The 20,950-nt window shown below is 52.0% G+C and overlaps 1 protein-coding gene across 6 annotated transcripts in view; it reads left to right on the top strand.

The window, feature by feature from the left end:
• Positions 1-20,289, top strand: part of FBXO25 (F-box protein 25) — a 56,708-nt gene extending 36,419 nt beyond the window's left edge. For 2 of the 6 annotated variants that reach the window (XM_055300677.1, XM_055300678.1), the window contains exons 6-11: positions 8,505-8,598; positions 9,493-9,677; positions 13,125-13,307; positions 16,144-16,287; positions 18,705-18,731; positions 19,302-20,289. In XM_055300677.1, coding sequence (XP_055156652.1) covers positions 8,505-8,598; positions 9,493-9,677; positions 13,125-13,307; positions 16,144-16,287; positions 18,705-18,731; positions 19,302-19,391 — 723 coding nt within the window. In that variant the 3' untranslated portion in view covers positions 19,392-20,289. The remainder of the gene's footprint in view (positions 1-8,504; positions 8,599-9,492; positions 9,678-13,124; positions 13,308-16,143; positions 16,288-18,704; positions 18,732-19,301) is intronic. The other 4 variants (XM_055300681.1, XM_055300683.1, XM_055300680.1 and 1 more) reach the window with 3 other exon arrangements.
• The last annotated feature ends 661 nt before the right edge of the window (positions 20,290-20,950 follow it).

Below are 20,950 nucleotides of genomic sequence, written 5' to 3'. Positions count from 1 at the left end.
CCTCCAGTTCAGAGTGTCCAGAATCCAGGGGCCAGGAAACGGTGTGTTAGCACAGAGGTCTCTGTTCTTGTAAATATTTCTCCGCGGCACCATCTTCAAGTTCGGGACACCCTGAGTTGTTGTGTCCTAGTAGCCACTTTTGAGCACCCCATGCAGAAGTAGAGAGACTTCATTGCAGGGGTGGACTAGGAGTTGTGCAGGGGTGTGACCACTCTGTGCTCAGATGAGGCACATCTGAAGTTCTTCCTTCCTATTGCCTGATCCTCCTCACTATTTGTTCATTCTGTCTGCATGCCACACTCTTGCCTGCTGAAGAGCCTTTCCTCATGTGTCTTTCGTGTTTTTGAAAATGAAAATACCAGCGTTAGCCTCACCCTAACTGTGAGGGTTAACCCAGCGTTAGCTGTAAAATTGTAGGTTTCCTCTACTGATTGTTTTCTGATACCTACAAAATGCATAAGTATAAAGTTAAAATGTGTCACATGCATTGTCAATTGAAATGCTCTTGTACCCTTCTAGAAGTACCGCCAGTCTCTGAGTTGTCCTGTGGAGATGGTGTGCGCGGGACCTGGTGACCTGAGAAGGTGCTGAGGCCGTGTGTGCGAGGCTTGACAGGCTTAGTCACTGCCCAGCAGGAACCTCACCTCTCATCCCCACCCCTGCCCACGTGCACCCCTCCATAGACCAGCAGGGTTGCCTTCCAAAGAGCCCATTTGCTCATGTCCGCCTTTTGCTAACAGCAAAGACAGACACCAGCCGTCAGTGATGCTGTGCATCAGTGCACGTGCCACTGCAGACACCTGCTGTGGGGCCTTAGCTCCCTGCCCTCCCTCTGGCACCTCCCCTGCCCATGCCGGCTTTCCTGCTCTCTCCCAGTGCATTATGTTTTCACCTCCAGAGTAGCTTGGGACTCCCTTCCCCGACTCCGCTCTGCTTACTGCCACCCTCTCATGGAGATGCAGTGTCTCCATGTGCTTGGGCGTGAGGTACTCCTTTTTTTTTTTTTTTTTGTGAGGTGCTCTTCTTGTTGACCAGCAGGGCGTGTGCTCCTTGACCTGTGCTGATGGCAGATGACCTTGACCTCAGGAGCCACTGCTTGGAGTTTTGTGATGCTTTAAATGTGTGTAGCAGCTCTTCCTACATCAGCATCTAGGAGGATTCCTGTGTTCTTCTCAGGAAGGTGATTTCCCGTAATTAATGCTGAGCTGTCTGCACTCATTAATGTTGGAACACATATAAGCAAGATGTGAGGCAGCAGCGGGTTTGAAACCTTTGATAAAGAGTTTCCTTATGTTTGTAAAGGTGTTCAGGGATGGTTTTCCTGAGGATGTGTATGAAAGAAAGGAAGAATATTCTATATGAGATCCTTTTGTTCTCTTAAAGTCAGCAATTTTAAACTGAGACTAGTCAATAATTATTACATTTCCTGAATAAAAATTATTAGTTATCGTCCAGTTATACATTGTGTTGCTGAGGTAAAGATAAGTAGTTTTGAGTGGAGGTGTGACCATTCCTGGCATTATCTGTCAATACCTGAAACATTTTCTTATCTAGGTTACTTTAATAGTTTTTCCATAATTTTTCTCTGAGTTTGAGGAATTAATGTTGCTTTTCCAAGCTGTACTCAACTTTTTATAGAAGAGAAAATAATTTTAGGTGCCATGTTCTCCAGACACCCATAGCTGTCCTAGGATTAGGGCTGAACCATGTGTCACCGCCGCACCTGCATGCTGGCAGGAGCCCCAGGGATGCCTCCAAGTGGCAGTGAGCAGTGCCTTGGAGGTTGGCAGGAGCTTGTCCCACTCTCCTGCACCAGGGCAGGTTCCTGAATTCATGCATGTGGGCAGGTGCATGTGCCTGCATCCACGCAGCTGGGGAGCATGAGTTCAAGCACCACTTGTTGCTCTAGGCTAGCACGCACACACACCAGCACTCATAGCACCAGCAGCCCCAGACTTTGTGCACGTACTTGTGAGGTCATTGTCCTTCATCATCCGTGTTCAGACTTCATGAGCGTGCTGCCCCATACTAGCTTCAGGCTAATCAGTCATCATGATGTCAGACTGCTCTTCAAACCTACCTCCTATTCAAAACCAGCTTCTTCCTGTTATAATAGTTCGTGATAATTGTCTTGGCCAGTTACTAAATAGCCTTAGCATAATGTATTGAGCTGTTAGGGGCATCTGGGGGGCTCAGATGGTTGAGCATCTGCCTTTGGCTTAGGTCATAATATCAGGGTTCTCTGGTCGAGCCCCACCTTGGGCTCCCTGCTCAGTGAGGAGTCTGCTTCTCCCTCTCTCTCTGCCTTGCCACTTCCCCTGCTTATTCTCTCTCTGTGTGTCAAATAACAAAAATTAAAAAAAAATTGAGCTATTAAATTTACTTCCAGAAAGTCAATGCAAACTGAAATATTTTCACTAAGTAGTAATTTTTCTCTTATTAACTGTCTGCAATTATTATTTCATAATATGCCCTGAGAAATTTCCTTATTAATAAAAAAAGACAAGTCAACTTGCAGCTTGGATTTGACCCTTGGTGAGTGAACAGTTCTTAATATCTGATCCATGATTCTGCTGACTTTCACTTACCCATTTCTAAGTCATGTATAAGTAAATTAAATGCATTTTTGGTCAATTTTATGAGCTTACTTTCATTAAAATAAAGACAGATTTGGTGGAATTTTGAAAAGTTTACTTAAGAAAATCAGCCACACACTTGGAAATGTAGCAAGCCAGCACTTTCAGAGAATCTTCTACACCAGATTCCAGCCACACTCTGCCATCAACACTTGTCCTCTCTGTGAGCGAAGCCACATTGAAGGAGATGGGCCTTTGCAGATCCAGCCATGCCCAGGCTCCGCCTCCCCAGTCAGGGCCTCCCTCCTGTGTGGGCGGCCCATGGGTGTGGGTTTGGTCATTTGTCCAGTGCATTGGTCATCACTGCCAGACTCCCCTGAGCCCCAGGAGCATAGGGACTCCACCAGCTTTGCTCACTGCAGAGCCCCCAGTGCCCAGTGTGATGCCACCTCCATCCAGGTGGAATGAAGGTGCGCTGGCAGGTAGCTGGCAGCCAGGACAGCAGTAGGTAAAGATGTAGGGATTAGTAACACAAAGCAGGTTCATCCTGTAGGCGTCTGGGTTACCCTCTGTGTCCTGTTTCCTGCAGAGTCCCAGGAGAACAGCAGACTGCTGGGTCCCTCAGGACAGGTGGTGGCTTCTGGGGACCAGGCATGCGTGGACAGTGGGGCAGCATCTGGGGACAGTGGGTTGAAGGGCTATATGCATGTTTCAGGAAATTTGTGAAAGCAACACAGGGCAACAGTTGAAACTTGCAAATGTTGGATATGCTGTATTTCCTAAAGTAGGGACTCCGTGGGGAAAATCTGCTCAGGAGCATAAAGTGTTTATGCCTTAATTTGTGTTACATGGAAAGTGTACCTGAAGTCCGTCCTTCCGGCCTTGCCACTATCTCTGGTGTGTTATTTACCTTCTTCTGCTTCCACGTGGTGATTCTCTAATTGGATAGGCTTTGTAGTTAGAAGATGGTATATGGTATATGCTCATGAGGGAATGTGGCCCCAGGCCATTGTACCGCCAACACCCTCCCATGGGTGGCTGTACCTCCCCTCCATGGCCCCAGTCGGCTGTACATTTCCTTCCTCCCCCAGGAATGTGCCTCCCTCTCCCCCACAGGTGGCCACTGTCCATTTCTCGGCTATTCTCCAGGAAGTGTTCTCTTTCCTAAACAAATGTGCCTGCCTATTTACATTTTTGTGGCAACGCACAGAATTTTAAGTCCCAGGTATTGTTCTGTGATACTGAGAATGCAGCTTAAGCTCCTTTCTAGACAGGTGTATTCCTTGCTATGTCCTACATTTTCCTAGACAAACAGTGTTTATCTTCTAATGGTGTCAGAGTTGGTTCTTCATTTTAATTCTTTGTGCACTTGTAATCGGAACCTGTCTTATATATGGACAGTTTGGTTGAAACTTAAACTTTATTTAAAACCTTTCATGGGAACATCTGTTTTTCTCTGCGATGGTAAATTTAATATTTAGCTTCTTCCAACTTGAGTTGGTCTGTCATTCCCAGCATAATAAGGCTGAGTCACCTGTGGGATTTCCATGCAGCACTTCTGTGATGTTGAGGACAGGTCCTGTACTGTATTCTTCCTAGATTTATGAAACTTGAGTGCACCCTCTGCAATTTAATCACAGAGATACGTGGTGAGTGGTATTGCTAACAAACATTCCATGTTCCCCAGGGCTCGTCACCTGCTCAGGGACAGGTGTGGTCAAGGACAGGATGTCTGCAGACCTAGCGTCTGTGGTCTTTAGGCCCCGACTCATCCTGCAATCATGTGAGAGGAGTTTGTTAATCCCTCATCACACTAGGAGAGGAGAAAATATTCCTTAAATGGCTATGTTTCTATGTGGCTAACAAAGGAATCCATCAGGTTAGTCACTGAGAAGTGGGTCATGGGAGATTCCAGTTCAGGTAAGATGGTGTCTCACAGGACAGCGTGTCCTGGGGCAATGGTGTTTCCCTGCAGAGGTGGTATGTTCTAAAAGCACATATAGTGTTCTGAAAGAGAATTTCAGCAGCTTCCTGACTCATTAAAGGGCGGAAACCAGATTTCTGTAAGGGGCTGTCCAGGAATTGGACCAGGAGGAGAAAACAAGTTGGGATCGCATGGCTCTAGCCCCCAAGTAAAGATGTGGTGTGGATGGCCAAGGATGCTCATACCCAGGACACCTCCAAAGGCCTACAGCTAGCTCATGGTGCCCACATGAAAAGTTCAGAGTTTTGGAGTTTCACTTATGTCCTTTACTGGTGGGTACTTCCCTTCTGACCATTCCACATTCCTGCTGCATTTGAATCATCAGAATTATCACTTTTTCTAGGAAATATATCCAAGTAGTGACTCTGCGGGGTGGAATAACAATCCCTAAAAGTCTGTGTCTACATGGAGCCTTAAAATGAGAAGCCAGGGCAAGGCGGGAAGGACTCTCCTCTGTGGCCCCTGGGAACTGAAGTGCAATGGGAAGGGCCCTTCCCTTTAAATAGCAGTGAGGATAAGTCAAAAGCCCTCTCTGGCTAGAATATTTTGTGATGTGGATGTTTCTGAGCTTTCTCCTAATCTCTGCGGAGGACTGTAGCATCCCCAGTTTATACTGATGCACAGAGGGAGGGTCAGAGGTGGGTAGTGGGCTGGGAGCCTCACTGCCCCTCTGGGTTCAGTCTCATTTCCTTATCGGGGATCCTGGGCACATTTCTGAACCTCGCATGTTGGGCCTCTGATGGGTTTAGTATCTACCTCCAAGGGCTGCCATGGGGAGTGTGCTAGTTAAATCATATCCTGCTCTGTGTCGGCAGTGTTTACACTATCTCTTCAGGGTGATTTGGACAAAGGGGCCACAGCTGTGGACAGGGCCATTTATGCCCCAAGATGTAAGGATGGGAGACAGGCGGGGACAAGGAGCCAGGGGGATACCACATGCGCCGCTGCCCCAGTACCGAAAGAGAAGACTTGGCTGTGTAAGGCCTCACTGTTCTTAATTTTAGGAACTTTCCCTCTCAAAGAAAACAAGGGACTTTCCTAAATGTGCCCTATGACATCTTGAAATAGTGTCCTTTTGAGGTCAGTGAGACTGTTGAAAAGGACTCTAAGGTTTCCAGTCCTGTTTGCAGCCAGACCTTGGCTGGTTGCAGGTAAGTGATCACCATGTTGGAATCCTCTTGCCCCACCCCAAGCACTGCAACCAGCACCTGGAGGTCGGGGGGTGGTGGTGGTGGTGGTGGTGGTGTCCTCCCCAGAGTGGGTGAACAGGGACAAACGAGCCACTGTTGATGGGAATTGTGTGGTGTCTTAGGCCAGTTATTTCCTACCATTGTTAGGTATTTACCATGAGTTCTGCTGAAGGTACAAACTGGCTTGTAGGATACTCTACAGTAATTAAATTTTTGCTGGCTATTTTACCGAACCTATGGTTTCTCCTCCTTTCAAGGAAACTGGGTATTTAGAAATGGAGAAAGTTTGTTTTTTATTATAAAACTAAAATTACTCACAAAAGGAAGTCTTCTGTGTTCCTTAGGACGAAACCTTTATTTTCCTTAAATCTTCCTATTGTCGATTCGAGAATTGGCTCCTAACTGCGAGTGTTTGCTAACTCTTCTCCCCACACACTGTGTTGGATTAAAGCATACTAGCAAAATATGTGAGTTCCCCTAAAAGCGAGATTCTTTACAGAGGAAGGACTGAGAAATGACAATGCACGCCCCATGGAGATGCCTGCTTTCTGTTTTTTCTTAATTTTTACTTCACTACAGAATGTGTTAAGTACAGTATGGTACTACCATGGGCATTTACGCATCTAGTGTGTGACTTGACAAGTAGGACACTCCTGACGGTCCGTCAGTCGACATGCCACCACCTGTGGACATCTCTGCTGCTGACTTCTGCCTCGGAGGTTGAATCTCCTGACTTTCCTGTTTATCGTTCTGTCACCTTTGGAAAATACTTTTATTTGTGTCTTTGTTTAAAATTGTATATTAGTAGAATAGTATTGTGATTTTGAGAAACGCATATGTTCCATTCAGTATTCTGCGAGATGTCAGTTTACAGTCAAAAGAAGCGCTCTTTAACGGACTTGACACTTTGACCTTATAAAATTAAATTCGATGTTGTAGTTCTGACATTTTTAAGTGATGTGGCATAAATTGATGATTGTGGTAGATGGGTATGTCCTGGCATGAGAACACTGGGAGTGTAGACGTTTGTTCTGTAGAGGGCAGGCCAGCAGAAGCATGTCCTCCAGAAACCTGAAATGTCCCTGTCACAGGTCTACAGGGACCAGTGCCAGCTTTAACTGTCCGCCTGCCAGTGTTATCGGTGAGACAACCTGCATGATCAACAGAGCCACCGAGGGGTCCTGTGACAAGAGTAAAATTGTAAATTGTGACACAATATAATTTAAATGAAATAGCAGTCCTTTCTTCGCCACTTCTAGAAGTCTGTGAATAAGACAAAAGGCCTGAGGATGTTAATTCCCAAGGAGAGGGAGAGAAGGGACAAAGCAAGAAGTGGGAACCCTGACTCACAAACTATCTGCCCAAGCCTATCCCCAAATGGGAGGCTTGTTTCAAACGCAGTCTATGTCATTGTGATGCCTGTTGGCCTCTGAGCAGAGGGACAGGGTCCTAGGACACCAGCCCAGACTGCAGGGGCGCATCCAGGGTCAGGGTCATGGTTCTCCTCTGGCTCATGAGAGCTGCTTAGCATGTTCTGTGTTACAGAGTTTCAATCATGTTCCCTTTTTGTTAAATGTTAAATTGAGAAGATTTTTAAATGATCACATTATGAAGTTTTAAATCACTGAAGGCTGTTTGAAGCTGGCAAGTGGGAGCGACACATGGGTGATAAGATCAGGAGTGGAAGCAGGACTGGGCCTGTCTTAGGCATGTCTGGTTTGATGTGATGGGACCTGAGGGCTGTGCCCTGCAGTCTGTGTGTCTGTGATCGCTGTAGCTGAGGACACTTATGGAAGCATATTAGAGATCACAGGATGATTTCCACCAAGATCATCATGTGATCCTCCTATATAAAACATTAGTTTTGGACTGCTGCAGTCTACTTGGGTTTCTTTTCTCCTTCTAGAAACCAGCAAGGTGAACAGGAGGGGAGGGTGGAGAATCCCACGTTCAGGCAGGTGTAACTACCAAAAGCAGCTGCGATTGGCAGAAATGGTCCCCATTTCTGAACAGGTGTGTTCCCACTTGGCCGTGGAGGCCTGGCTCTGGGTTCCCTGCAAATCCTGTTTGTGGAGAGCAGCTTTCTGCGCAGCATTGTTGGGGTGAGGAGCTTGGGAGGTCCTGTAGAACAGGTGCAGGAGAGAGTATGAGCAGAGGTGTGAGTCCACTAGGGAGGTGCGTCAGGGAGTCCGTGACACCGCCACCTGGTATTTCCAATTGTCCAGGAATGGAGCTGTGAAGTCAGACCCCATTGGGGGTGTGGGGAGTTAGACCGGGGTCCTTAGGAACACAGGAGGCACTGGTGGGGCAGGTGAGGGGCCCAAGAGGAGTGGACACTGGGAACCAGGGTAAGTGACAAAGGAGGCAGGGGTGTGACAAATGGGAAGGAGGGCACAGAGAGGGTGAGTGTAAGGGGGAGACAGAAGGTCCCCCGGCTGCAGATGCCATGGGAGACAGCAAAGGGAAAGGTGGGTCTAAGGAACATTTAAAGACAGTGTTCAGGAGAACTCACAGAGGTATGAATCTGGAGTCTGCCCTTCGAAACTGTGTCCCACCCTCAAAAATAACTGATCACCAAAGACTGTGACAGGCGTGGGGTCTCTGGAGGGGACAAGCCAGCTTGGTGACAGGCGTGGGGTCTCTGGAGGGGACAAGCCAGCTCGGTGACAGGCGTGGGGTCTCTGGAGGGGACAAGCCAGCTTGGTGGCGGGTTTTTTGCTTCCACATTATGTAACGCACCTCCTCTCCTCTCAGCTCCTGCAGCTAATTGCCAAATCCCAGTTAACTTCGCTGAGTGGTGTGGCACAGAAGAATTACTTCAACATCTTGGACAAAATTGTTCAGAAGGGTAAGATGATGACCACGTGTTTGATAGCAAGTGCAGTGCGAGGAGATGGGGCTCTTCTTCATTCCTCACTATGTATGCTGTCAACAGCGATGATGTCCAGTGATGCTGTCATGTTGGGATGGGCTATTACCACAGGACAGTGAAGGATCCCTGGGTTTTAGAGAAGTTTCACCTCGTTGAGGTAGCTGGTCTGTCTACCTTAGCCATGTGACCCCATAACTGTGGCTGTGGCCATGGCGTAGTCACTAAGGTATCAGACGAGCCTGTGGCTTTATTCTTAATTTAAGTCCATCTTGGTCACTTACTGGCCAGTAGTAAAAAGAACTTTCAGTTTCACAGTGAGTTAATGTATGTAGGTGAATTGCTGATGACATGTGTAAGCTCATCAGGATAAGTATAAAGGGAAACAGACACTGCCAATTTTATAGTGAAAATTGTAGATGCAGCCAGGAAATATTTAACGTTCTTTTAAATTTCATCATACTTGTGGTATCTCAAAAAAAGATGCCAGTTTGGAGTTGCAGTGAAATTAGATCATTGTTATGGTGGTAAAATACACATTTTTGAATTTTAACCATTTGTAAGCACACAGTTCGGCTGCATTAAACACATTGTCCACCTGGCACCAGAAGGTCCTATGGTCCTGCACTGACCCCCTCCCCTTGCACCCTGGCTCCTCCTGGTGCTGGCACCTACCCAATTTCATCTTTGTTAATGGACTCCACTCTGAGCACAAGTGTGTGGGATGTGGGGTCCATCCCTTTACGACGGCTCCCTTCCCTGCACACAGTGCCCCTTGAGTTCGTGTGTATTGGGGGTTAGGACCCTGTTCCACTTCCATGGGTGCCCATGCACTCTATTCATCTGTGCTGTGTGTGTTCTTGTGTGTTCCAGTCCTCGACGACCACCAGAACCCCCGTCTCATCAAAGACCTCCTCCAGGACCTGAGTTCCACCCTCTGCATCCTCATCAGGGGGGTTGGGAAGTCTGTGCTGGTGGGAAACATCAACATCTGGATCTGCCGTCTGGAGACCATCCTCCGCTGGCAGCAGCAGCTGCAGAACCTGCAGGTCACTAAGGTACAGGGACACACTCATGCGTGAAAGGTGCTGGTGGCTTATTGGAATCTTTGCTTTCAGATGAATTTGGCCCAGAAGGCCCTTGGATAGCTTAGATTGCTTTTGGGTAGACAGTAGAGATGGTTGCCTCTGAGAGGAGAATAGGTAATGAGTTAGTGCGCTGATTTGCCTTCCAGGAAAATGAGATGTTTTGGGCTAAAACAACTGCCCATGAGTCATGGGTGCCTTGCCCTGCCAGCAACTCCAGGGTTCATGCTTGCCCATGTCCCTGTTGTCCTTCACTGTTGTGTGTGGCTCTCCAGCAGAGTGCAGTGGGGGAGAAGATGGTGCACTTGTGTAGGTCATTCTGGTCGGGTTTATTCCAAGAGCTAGTTTCAGCAGGAGTGTTAACACCGTTGACTCCAGTCAGCATCTCAGGTGGGATTTGTGCCTCTCTGGGACTCAGTAAGATAAAGAATAAACGGAACGCATTTCTCAGTGCCCAAGAGATCACTCTTCAGTCTCCAGACTTCCCTCCTGGAAGATGTACGGTGCTGGCTCACCCAGGCCTCACACAAAGCCAAATAATTTCAAGAGTGATCATGGAAAGCCTTAGTTTTCAGCTATTTACCATCTAAACCCGAGATTTACAGAAGAGGAGAGGTTCCTTAATTACGGCCTGAAGTCATGAGTTCTCCGACGTTCAATGTCTGTGAGCACTATGCAGACTGAACAGAAGTAGGTCTGGATGTGGTCCTGCAGTGCCCTGAGCTGTCACACACCTCCTGTCCCCCCATGGCTGAAGGCTGTGATTGGAAGGTCTGTCTGTGACACGCACGTGGTGTGGAAGCCTCATACAAGTGGCCAGGCCACGCACCCAGGTCCCCCTCGTCCCTCATGTGGCCAGCCTGTGTGGCAGTGCCACTGCAGCTAGTGAGCTGGGGGCAGGCAGCCAGCAGGGGTCTGTGGTCAGGGTCCTGAGCAAGAGCTTGTGGCTGAGAAGCTGCAGGTGGGGCTGCTGCTGTGTATCATTTAGACAGAAGTGTGTGTTCACTACGGGCAGGAGGGCAGAGAAGCTGCGGAGTTGGGCTGGGACGCGTCACAATGGGGAAGGAGCAGAGGCAGGGTCATTCCTCCTCACCTCTGCAGCTCCTGGACCAAGAAGGCACTGGCTTCCTTTAGGGTCTTCCTTTCATTCCCACCAGCATGGAGCACGCATGCAGGGAAGGCAGCAGTGGGGATGACCCCCTGACCTGGGCCTGGCTGCACGCTCAGAGCTGGCTTCCCTGTGGCCTTATCCCCTGTGGCCCCAGCTGGAGGTGATGGTCATGCTCACTCCTCACAGTGCAGGTGTGGGCCTGTGAGCCAGTGTGGCGGCTCCAGTAGCAGCTGCAAAACCAGGGACGTAAGGCCTTGTGGGGAAGAGAGCTGTGGCCAAATTGGTGGGAACCTGAGTTCGGGGTCACTGTACGTTGGGAGCCAAGCAGCCTGACTGGGATGGCAAGGGCTGCATGTGTTCGAGGGTAAGGCCAGCCCATCTGCGTGAGGGGCCTTGGTGCATGAGTCCTGGGCACCTGAGTCGGGTGCAGCCCATGCAGACAGACCCCTGGCCACCACTGTCTGCTGGAAAGTGGTGAGAACTCCCTGAGGCAGCGATGAGCAGGAAGTGGAACAGCTCTCAGTGGCCCCTTATGCGCCAGGTCCTCTGTTCTCAGTCCCCTATGCGCTACAGTAGCGTGAGGGCCTGGCATGAGGACAGAGGAGCTTCCATGAGAATGGGGATTGCTGTGGTTGGTGTGCTAGCAAGACCTCCCAAAGCTGTGTTCCTTCACACATGGTGACATGATTACAGGGTTCCTGATGAGAAATGGCTTAGCTAGGCAGTGGGGGGCTGAGTTGAAGGCCCTGTGGCCCCTGACAGACTGTCCAGCCAGACGGCTTGTGCCCCTTCACATTGGAGCAGTCATAGCTGTTCCGAAGGAAACTGCTGGCATTTCTGCTGTGCTGTCTTGTTGGCGGCCACCACAGGGCTGGGTGTTGCAGCACCAGGCTCTCAACACCTCGTGCATCCAGGGTTTTTTCCTACCACCTCCTGTACCCCGATGAGCCTCGTGATGTTAGCAGCAGGATGTTTATGAGCTCCTATGTGACACAGAAGCTCCTCTTCCAAGAAGAAGCACAAAGCAGCAAGTCTGAGTTGTTCCTGTAACTGTGTGAAGACCTGGCCAGGGAACACGCACACGTGTGCTCTTCAGTGTGCGCTCTGCTGTGCACCAGCCCGCGAGACCCTGTAACCACACATGCTCCGTGTGAGCCCCTTGTTCACACCATGTAGCCTATCGGGGGTGCAGGCGCATGTGCCAGTGGGATGGCAGGATCTGAAATGACACATGATCACACAGCAAGTGACATCCCGGGCACTGGGCTGTTCCATAGACTGGCAGCCAGTGCCAAGGCCCACATGTCTTGGGGGTACTGCTGAGGGGCTACGTCCTCCCCACAGTGCCAGGAGAGCACTTCTCTGTCAGGGTGGCCACATGGCAGCGATGAGGACATAGAGATGGCACAGCCAGTCTTTCATCACCTCATCGCACCCCACCCCAGAGATTTCTCCATGGAAGTGCACTGTATGTGGAGATGCCAGGACTGCTAAAGAGAACGGAAACCAGGAAGAAGCCAGTCGTCCTCAGGGCTGACCACTGAGGGCAAGGACACTCAGCCTGTCAGAAGCGTTCAGGTGTGGCCAGGTGTGCAGGCGTCCCCGAGTCCTCAGGACGAGCAGGCTTATCTAACCTTGGCCATGCTCCATCAGAGACCTTGCCCCGTCTGTTGCTGGGAGATTTCCCTGGTGAGAGGTGGGGGGCGGGGTGTGTGCCCAGCTTGGGGCTGAGACATTGTAGTCTGCATCCTGCCCCTCTGTCCCATCCCGCCCCCTCCCATCCCTTCCCTTGCTTTCTCATTCTTTCCCTCCCCTCTCTCCCCTCCTGTCCCTCTTGTCCCCTCCCTCCCAATAGGATGATGCACAGGTCCTTTCTCAGGGACACACGTACAGGCTTGTGGGAGGGAGGGTGCGGCTTCTCCATATGACAGCAGATGCTTACAGCTGGATGGAGCCCTGGTGGTAGGTCAGTGGCTTCATCTCCTCTGTCCACATACCCTCCATCTCTCTTTCTGGTCTTGGTGTCGTGTCTGACGAGTGAATCCTGCACTTGGGGGGTCTGGAGGAGCTGAGGGTACAGACTAGCTTCTGTTCCCCTCAGCCTATCCTCCAGGGTCCCCATGTGGCCAGCTGTTTCTGGATACAGGTGTGGGGCACAGGACTCATGCTGCCAAGTGTGAGGGATGGTGACACTTTGGTCATAACTCTTTAGTGGTGTCACGTCGTGAAGCACTTGGCCACTAGGCCCTCTTGTAGCCTGATGCTCCCAGGCATCATGTGCAGTGAGATGCTGTCCACTTCCCTTCCAGCAGGTGAATGATGGCCTCACGCTCAGTGACCTCCCTTTGCACATGCTCAACAACATCTTGTACAGATTCTCCGACGGCTGGGACATCGTCACGCTCGGCCAGGTGACCCCAACGCTGTCCGTGCTCAGCGAGGATAGGCAGCTGTGGAAGAGACTGTGTCAGTACCACTTTGCCGAGCAGCAGGTGAGTGTGGTGGCCTTGGGGCCGCAACAGAGCGTCACTTGGAGGGGGGCTGGTATGCGCCCCTCGCCCATTTCTAGTGACCACATTTGGCTCTCCCAGCCTCCCTGGCCGCGCCCCACGCCTGTAGACCCAGCTTTGGGGACTAGCCTGAAGCATATTTGTGTGCGGCCCGCTGGGCGTTCCAGGGTGCTTACTCCTCCTGCGGGGCTCTGTGAGAGTCACACGCACGTGTGGGGCATCTGCTCTGCGCAGGGCAGCAGGGCACAGGTTGAGGAGCCTGATGCAGCACATCCTGTCAGAGACGGGTTTGGGTGCAGCTGGGACAGAAGGGTAGGAGGACAGAACTGTGGATGCATGGCCCAGGGGAGGCTGTCACTCTTGGTGGAATGGGGGTGGGTGGGGGTGTCTGAGTAAATGGAGGTTGCCTTGGTACAGAGCAGAGCAAACTGTCTGTAGCCCTCAGAGTCTTGTGGATGGGGGTGCAGTGGCCATACCAGGTCCTGGGGTTTTCCCAGCAGGCTTAGAAGAGCCACAGAAGAGCTGGGAGCAGAGTATGGAATCCAAGACATCACCCCCCTCCAGGAGGAGGGGGGTGGCCAGAGAAGAAGCCAGGGCACTGAGGTTGGCTGGTGTAGCAAGTCTCAGTAGCTCTCGCCCCGGGGAACTAGACGAGGAGGTGGGTGAGCTGTTGTGAGGTGTCCAGAGGACAGCGGGCAGGGATCGCTCTTCAGCTGGATGAGGAAGGTGGCTCCAGCAGCTGAGTTCAGGAGTGGAAGGGGCACAGGCCCCTGAGAGCCCAGAAATGCTGCCAGGGGTCCTGAACCATCAGCTCAGCAAAAGTCCTTGGGGTTTAGCTATCGGGAGCCTGCGGGGACCCTGGAGAAAACTGAGGTAGATTTGTTGGAGTAGAAACAAGTCAGGATAAACTTGAGGTGGGAAGAAGTATTAACTTGTAACCTCTGCATAGGAGATGGTGGTGTTGAAATGTTTGGAGGGGGGGATGGGAGAAGCCAGGAGAAGAAGGTTCTCCAGGATGGAGGAGGCAGGTCAGGCTTGCCTTGGGTGCTGGCTTCACGGTGCTGGTGGGGATGCTGGAGGATGCGGGTCTGCTGGGCTGGGATACATCTGAGTGGCTGCTCCAAGTCACGCCTTGCTGTTTTTCCAGGGTGGGAACTGGAGAAGGTCCACCGGCCATTTTTGAGTCCATGCATGTCCTTAAATAACCCGGGTACCCTGCACCAGCATTTCCTGTCGATGCTTATCGTGAGCGGTCGGTGCCCACAGGTGACCCTGGCCTGCACATGCTGTGTATAAAAACAGTGTCAAAAAGGTTGTGTGTCAGGGCTCAGTGAGTGACAGGGAGATGCTGAAGGAAGACAAGTACGTTGGGAACGACTTGACAGCAGGGTGGGAGGGAGCACACCTGCCCACAGAGTGGCCAAGGGGCATGAGGTCACCCTGGGAACAGTGGCTGCCGGGCATCCCCACAGGAGCTGTGGCATGATGTGGGGCTGGCGGGGGACAGGCTGGGAAGTGAGCCCATAGATGGGAGTCTTCTCTTCACGGTACTTGAGGACAGGCACGTCCTCGGAGCTGGGCCTGAAGCTGTGTTTGCTCCTTTGTCAACCTGTCCTCTTTTCTGGTTCTGTTAGAGACAGGAGCCTGTGCCTCTGCTCCGTGGGAAGGGCATAACCGGCCCTCAGAGCCCATGTGAGGGGCATGTAGGTGTGCAGGTGACAGTCTTTAGTTGTAAACGGGGGCCTGCTCCTCAGGGCTGCCATCAGGAGGAGCTGGGTGATGTTTGAACCCCTGGGGCCCTCCTCCCTCAGCACGGCCCCAGGAGCCCCTTCGGGCTTCTCCACAGACACACAACGTGCCTCTGGCCGTGGGTGCACTTCCCAAGGCTGAAATCCTTCCCCCATGTTCTACCCTCTTCACATGGTGCCCCATCTCCTCAGGAACAAACGGTCGCCCTACATGGCCCCGCACCTGCCCCCAGCCTGGCACAGTTCCCTGGTCTGGAGAACCGTCCCTCTAAGTGCTACCATGCTGCTGGCCGTCTGTTGCCCCCCGGCCATGGCCTGCAGTGCCACCCTCCGCTCCACAGCTGCTCAGCATCTGCTCTGTGCACGGACCCCATTTCCACTGGCCATTGCCCTGCTGGTGGACGTCTGTGTTCTTTCCACCTTGTGGGTTTGGTGGATCCTACAACTGTGAGGACATACACGTTTTTGTGTGGACGTTTGTGTTCATTTCTCTTGGGTGCACAGCTAGGAGTGGAAATGCTGGCAGGTGTCAAAGTTTGGAGGAGCTGCTATGCTGTTGCCCCTAGCAGCTGCACCACTGCACCTTGCCGGCCGCCGTGCACGCGGCTTCCGGCGTCTCTGCACCCTCACCAGTCAGGGCTCATGGTTAACTGGGTTTTCTATTGCAGCTGGCCTAGTGGGCGTGCACCTCATTCTGCATCCTTGGTGATGGAGAGTGGCACCCCAGCCACCTCTGCACCAGGTCCCCTGCCCTGTTAACAGTCGGGTTGTCTCCTTCTTACAGAGATGCGAGTGTTCCTCCTGTGTTCTAGGTACAGGCTCTTAGATACCTTGCGTGTGTGACATAATTTTACCTTACTAGAGATTGTGGGCAAGTCCAGACCAGAGTGCTCACAGCTGCCACGTGCTGTCCCACCGTACACACGCCGTGGTTCATGTGGTTAGTTCCTCACTGATTTGGTCCGTGGGCGTTTGAGTTCACAGAACTGGATGTTCCACGCACCACGTCGTGTTGTCCCTGACATGTTGTGAAACCATCTGCTGGTTCTCAACGGAATTTTGTCTGTCAGTTTTGTAGACATCTGATCCTTTCAGAGAAGGGCCACGTGGAGTGGAAGCTGATGTACTTTGCCCTACAGAAGCACTACCCGCCCAGGGAGCAGTACGGGGACACCCTGCATTTCTGCCGGCACTGCAGCATCCTCTTCTGGAAGGTAACCATCTCGGACGGTTCAGTGTTGGGGAGGCAGATTCTTTGCGTCTATTTTAGGTGTCATGGTAGAAAAAAATGGGAAATTGTAATGAGAAAATGGGATTTAAGACACCAAATATTGGGGCTGGGTAATAGATTGACGGAAGTAAAACACAGCTTGTGGTTTGAGTCGGAAACATTGGGAAGCGAAGTGTGTGTTTCTGCCTCTGGTAGATGTTTGCTGGTAAGACGTGTGTCCCCAGGGGAAGTGGGGTGCCTGGCACCTGGTCCTGGGTCAGTGCCGGGTTCCTGTCAGTGGTTCTGGGCGCCATGCCAGCCCTGAGCCTGAGAAAAACGGGCTGATGTCTCCCTGTGCTTTACAAACCTAATGCTCCTTAGCGGGTGCCCCAGGCTTGGCGTCCAGTCCGGGGCCCTGTGCCCCCAGTGACCCTTCTGCTGGCATCTCCTTGTGACTCCCCTCCATGCCAAGCCCCTGCCACATGGAGGTGACAGCCTTTCAGAGAGACACGGGGTTTCCTTGTTTGATCAAAGCTGAACCAGAGTCTCCTGACTCACACTTGTAGTCGGAATACCCGGGGCACTGGATACCCTTCACCCTGCGACCTCCTCTTACACAGACCCGGGCTTGGTCTGTTCACGGTCGGGAGGAGAGCTCATGTCACAGTCTCCTTGACCATGAGCACGTTTATGTTGTGAGATGACCCAGCTCGTTCGGAGGCGAGTGTGATCCGTGTGCACATCCTGCATGGGTGTGCCCCCCCCCCCCCCGGTGCTCCTGGGGGGATGGCCATTGACTTCTGGTCACACCATCCCTGCTTATTTTTTGCTCTATGTTTACCTGTAACTTGTTACATGGATCGCATGGCAAGCTCTAGATTGTTGGAACAGAGACGAGCACTTGAGATTTTCTTGCCTCAGAGCACGTGTAGATAGAGCGTGCAGTGGTGTGGAGCATGATTCCTGTGCTACTTCAGTGGAGGCTTACTAACTACAGGGAAGGGAAGCAGCCGCACCTCTCCTACGCCCTGTGCACGAGCGCCATGAGGGTTTATTTCTCAGTCCCTGATATCTGTTTTAGTATGACTCTCATCTCGGAATTAAAAAGACAGTACGTGTTCCATGTTTTACAGTTGTAGTTGTTTTGTAGAACACGGTTCCTTGAGGGCAGAGCATCGGGGAGCAGGCCTGTTCCTGACTGGGTCTGACGAGTGAGTCCTCGAGCCCATCAGTCGGGGAGTGGGGCTACTGGCCAGTGCGAGGGGGCCCGTGTCTCCAGTCCCAGGGTGCAGGCCCCACCACGGGAGGGGGTGGTGTGCACATCACACACAGCAGGTGGTTGCGGACATAGAGGAGTGGGGGGTGGGCGTGTCACCTGATGGGACCAGGCTGACCCACTCAATGTGGTTCCTCCTCCGGGAGTACCTCTGGCACCAATGCACACCCACCATGAGGACCTCACCGTGCTGTTGGAGTCCGTACCCGAGTGGGATCTGGTCTGGGCCTCACAGGCCCCTGAGAAGGCACCCTTCCTCTGTGGTTCCACGGCGGCTCTGTTCCTTCTCCTGCCTGCTCTGCAGCTGGATTTCTGTTCTTCTCAACTACCTGAAACTCCAGTGGGGTGGGCTGGGGACTGGACAGAAGGAAGCCAGTTAGAGGCCAGGACTCGGGGTCAAGACTGTGTTGTGTCTCTTTGTCTTGGTGCATTTGCCACCAAAGTACGTGCAGCAGCTGGTATTGACGCTGCTGGTCTGGGGTTCCCGGTAGGATCAAGATCCGTCTCAGCAGATCTGCAATGAGCAGCAGAGCCCACGTGTTGGAGCAGGTTCCTGCACCTGCTTGAGTGCTGTGCCCACAGGATACACCAGTGGCCCACCCTGGTCTCTGTAGTGAGGACAGCTCGCAGCAGGCGGGCGGGGTCCCACTCATCTTGACCCCAGCGGGTGGCGGGCAGGGGTGGCAGAGGCGGCAGGCTGGCGCAGACACAGCGTTGACAAAGCACAAATAAGCAGAAAGGAAAGTAAGGTGGAGAGTGGCTGCGTGACTCCTGGGCACGTGGCAAAGCAGATGCTGGGATGTGAGGGAGAGAATAAATGACTTTCCAAGATGTGTTAGAAATGTTTTCCGTACAAACTGTGGGGACATCAGCCTCACTTTGCGTGTGTTGTGTGAAGTTCTGAGGAATCCGGTCAGTACTCCTCCCTGTCTCAGGGCCCTCTTCAGGATGGATGGGCGGGGGGGGTGGGGCCATGCCGTCTTCTGCGTGTGCTCACGGCCCAGCTCCATTACCAGCCGGTTTCACCCACACGTGGATCGTCGTCATCACACTGGATGCTGCGAGCAGCCTGCTCTCTCTAACATTGGTTTTCCTTTCTCTCCCCTCCCTGCACTCCTCCCGGTTCTTTCTCCACGACCTCAAAGGACTGCCGCCTTGCTTTGTTGTTCAAGGTACCTCCTAGACCAGGCCTCGAGTCGCGTCCCCTGCATGCTCCCCCGCCGGCCGGGGCTCTCGGCACGTGTGCAGCCTGCCGCGGGAACCACCCACCCGAGCAGCTCACGGGATGTCCCGTGGGCCAGGGCTTGAGGGGCAGGCCCGGCCTTAGGGGGCGTGGTAGATGTGTCTGTGAGATTTCAGCCGCGGTGCACATGTCAGCGCCTCGTGGGCCGATGCGGCGTGGCCCCCAGCTCCCTCCGGCCTGTGTTCTTTGTCAGCCTTGCAGCACGCCTATTCCGTTAGTCATTTCTCCTGATAAATAGGACCCTGGTTTCCAGCTGAGTGCAAGCTCCCTGGGGGCGCCCAGCTGTTGGGGCGGGCGTCCAGGGACCAGGCGGGAACCAGAGGGACAGTGCAGAAAGGGAGCTTTGGGGCCACCTGTCTGCGGACAACCCCCATGGCTGCCTTTGTCTTTGTAACACTGCTGCTGTGTGTCCTCCATGCGTCGTCGTGGTGGGACCTGGGTGCGTCAGGACTGCCTGCTGGCAGCCGCCCTGTGGTGACACCTCTCCCTCCTCCCGCAGGACTCGGGGCACCCCTGCACCGCCGCCGACCCTGACAGCTGCTTCATGCCCGTGTCTCCGCAGCACTTCATTGACCTGTTCAAGTTCTGAAGGCGCCCCGCCTGCTGCCGTCTCGCCATTGCTGCGCTGCAGCCAGTGAGCCAGGGGGACGCCAACACGGAGAACGCTGCGCCCCTCCCCATGTGGACGTGGCAGGGCTGTGGTGTGGGGTTTTTTGAAAAGCAATTGGGGAACCCAAGCAAAATCATTTCTACTTTCTAAAAATCCTCTTCATTTAAGTTCACTAAGGTTTGCAACATTGTGTATTTATAAATATAGTTCAGTAAGATTCTGGATTCTTAGCACCACATTCTGTGTGGGACTGACACTTACAGCTAATACTGTGCTTCTCAATGTCACATCATAGTTTCCTGATTTTGTAGTAATGAGGGGCAGGGGACGGAACAATTGATCCTTGTAAATATGGGCTGCAGAATATTTATTTTTCTTAATATGTATTTTAAGTGCATTGGTTTTGTCCAAGTGAGTCCTGTTCGGATGTGGAGTGGACCTGGGCAGCAGGTGGAGCCTTGCACTCAGTGGTTAGGCTGTGAACTGTGCACGTGGGCTGTGGCCAACAGCTGTGGATGGCACGGCAGCCGGTGCAGCCTCCATGTCACTATCACGGACAAAGTAATAAATCCTGTTTATCTGCTCATCTGACTTCATCCATTTTGCATCTTACTGAAAAAGTAGTGTCAGTGGTTTTGATATCATTGATTTAAACCTATTTTTAAAATAATGCATGTCTATTTTAGATAATTTTGAAAATAAAGGTGTATGAGAGAATATATACAGTCACCCATCATCACTGTTCTGCCACAAGCACCGTTCCCCTCCCAGCGGCCGTGGGAGAGCAGTGTGAGCCCATCCTCCTTCAGTTTTTTTCTAAGTGTATTAAAATGGTTTGCAGTTTTGCATATCTGTAAATAAAAATTCTGGATTTTCACTATCACCGTCTGTGTTGAACTGGTGCCGAGGGCCAGCGAAGTGCTTCCCGCCTGATGACCACTTCCCTCTGGACGCGGTGTGGAGCCCAGGGCCTCTGTGGGGCCAGGAGGAGCTTGTCCTGTTGCCTTTGGCATCCTGTTCATCTCTTTTCCTTTTACAACCAGCCATTTTTTCAAAAGCATTTTTGAAAACGTGGGTTTTATTGGCTGCTTACCCTCATGGCCAGCAGGATGCTGCTGATCGTTAACCAGAGTAACTGATGAGCAGCCTGTCAAGAGCCTGTTTGCAGCTGCCTGTGTCCTTGAGACGGATGAGGAGTAGAACCTGATGTGCCACACAGTCTGAGGAGGCATCCTCTCTCCTGCGCTGTTATTCTAAGTGAAGGATAAGGTGTGTTACCAACTGTTTTTTTTTCTTTTTTTGTTAAGTTACCTAATATGTGTTCTTTGCCTGTTTTCGGTTTGTTATATTAATTTTTTCTTAAGAGGACATTGAAGCTTGAGCTCTCATGAGCACTGCCATTGTGCCCTGGTATCTCGGCGCCGCAGGCAGCGGATGTGGCAGGACATCCTGCAGTGCACGGGAGGCCCAGGTGTGCGAGGCCCAGATGTGCATGTGAGGTTGGGCTGGGGGCGGTGGTGGCTTTTCAGCATCATGGT

The sequence above is a fragment of the Nyctereutes procyonoides genome, unplaced genomic scaffold, assembly GCF_905146905.1.
Source record: "Nyctereutes procyonoides isolate TBG_1078 unplaced genomic scaffold, NYPRO_anot_genome, whole genome shotgun sequence".
NCBI lineage: Eukaryota > Metazoa > Chordata > Mammalia > Carnivora > Canidae > Nyctereutes > Nyctereutes procyonoides.
This window is presented reverse-complemented; position numbering and strand designations above follow the sequence as displayed.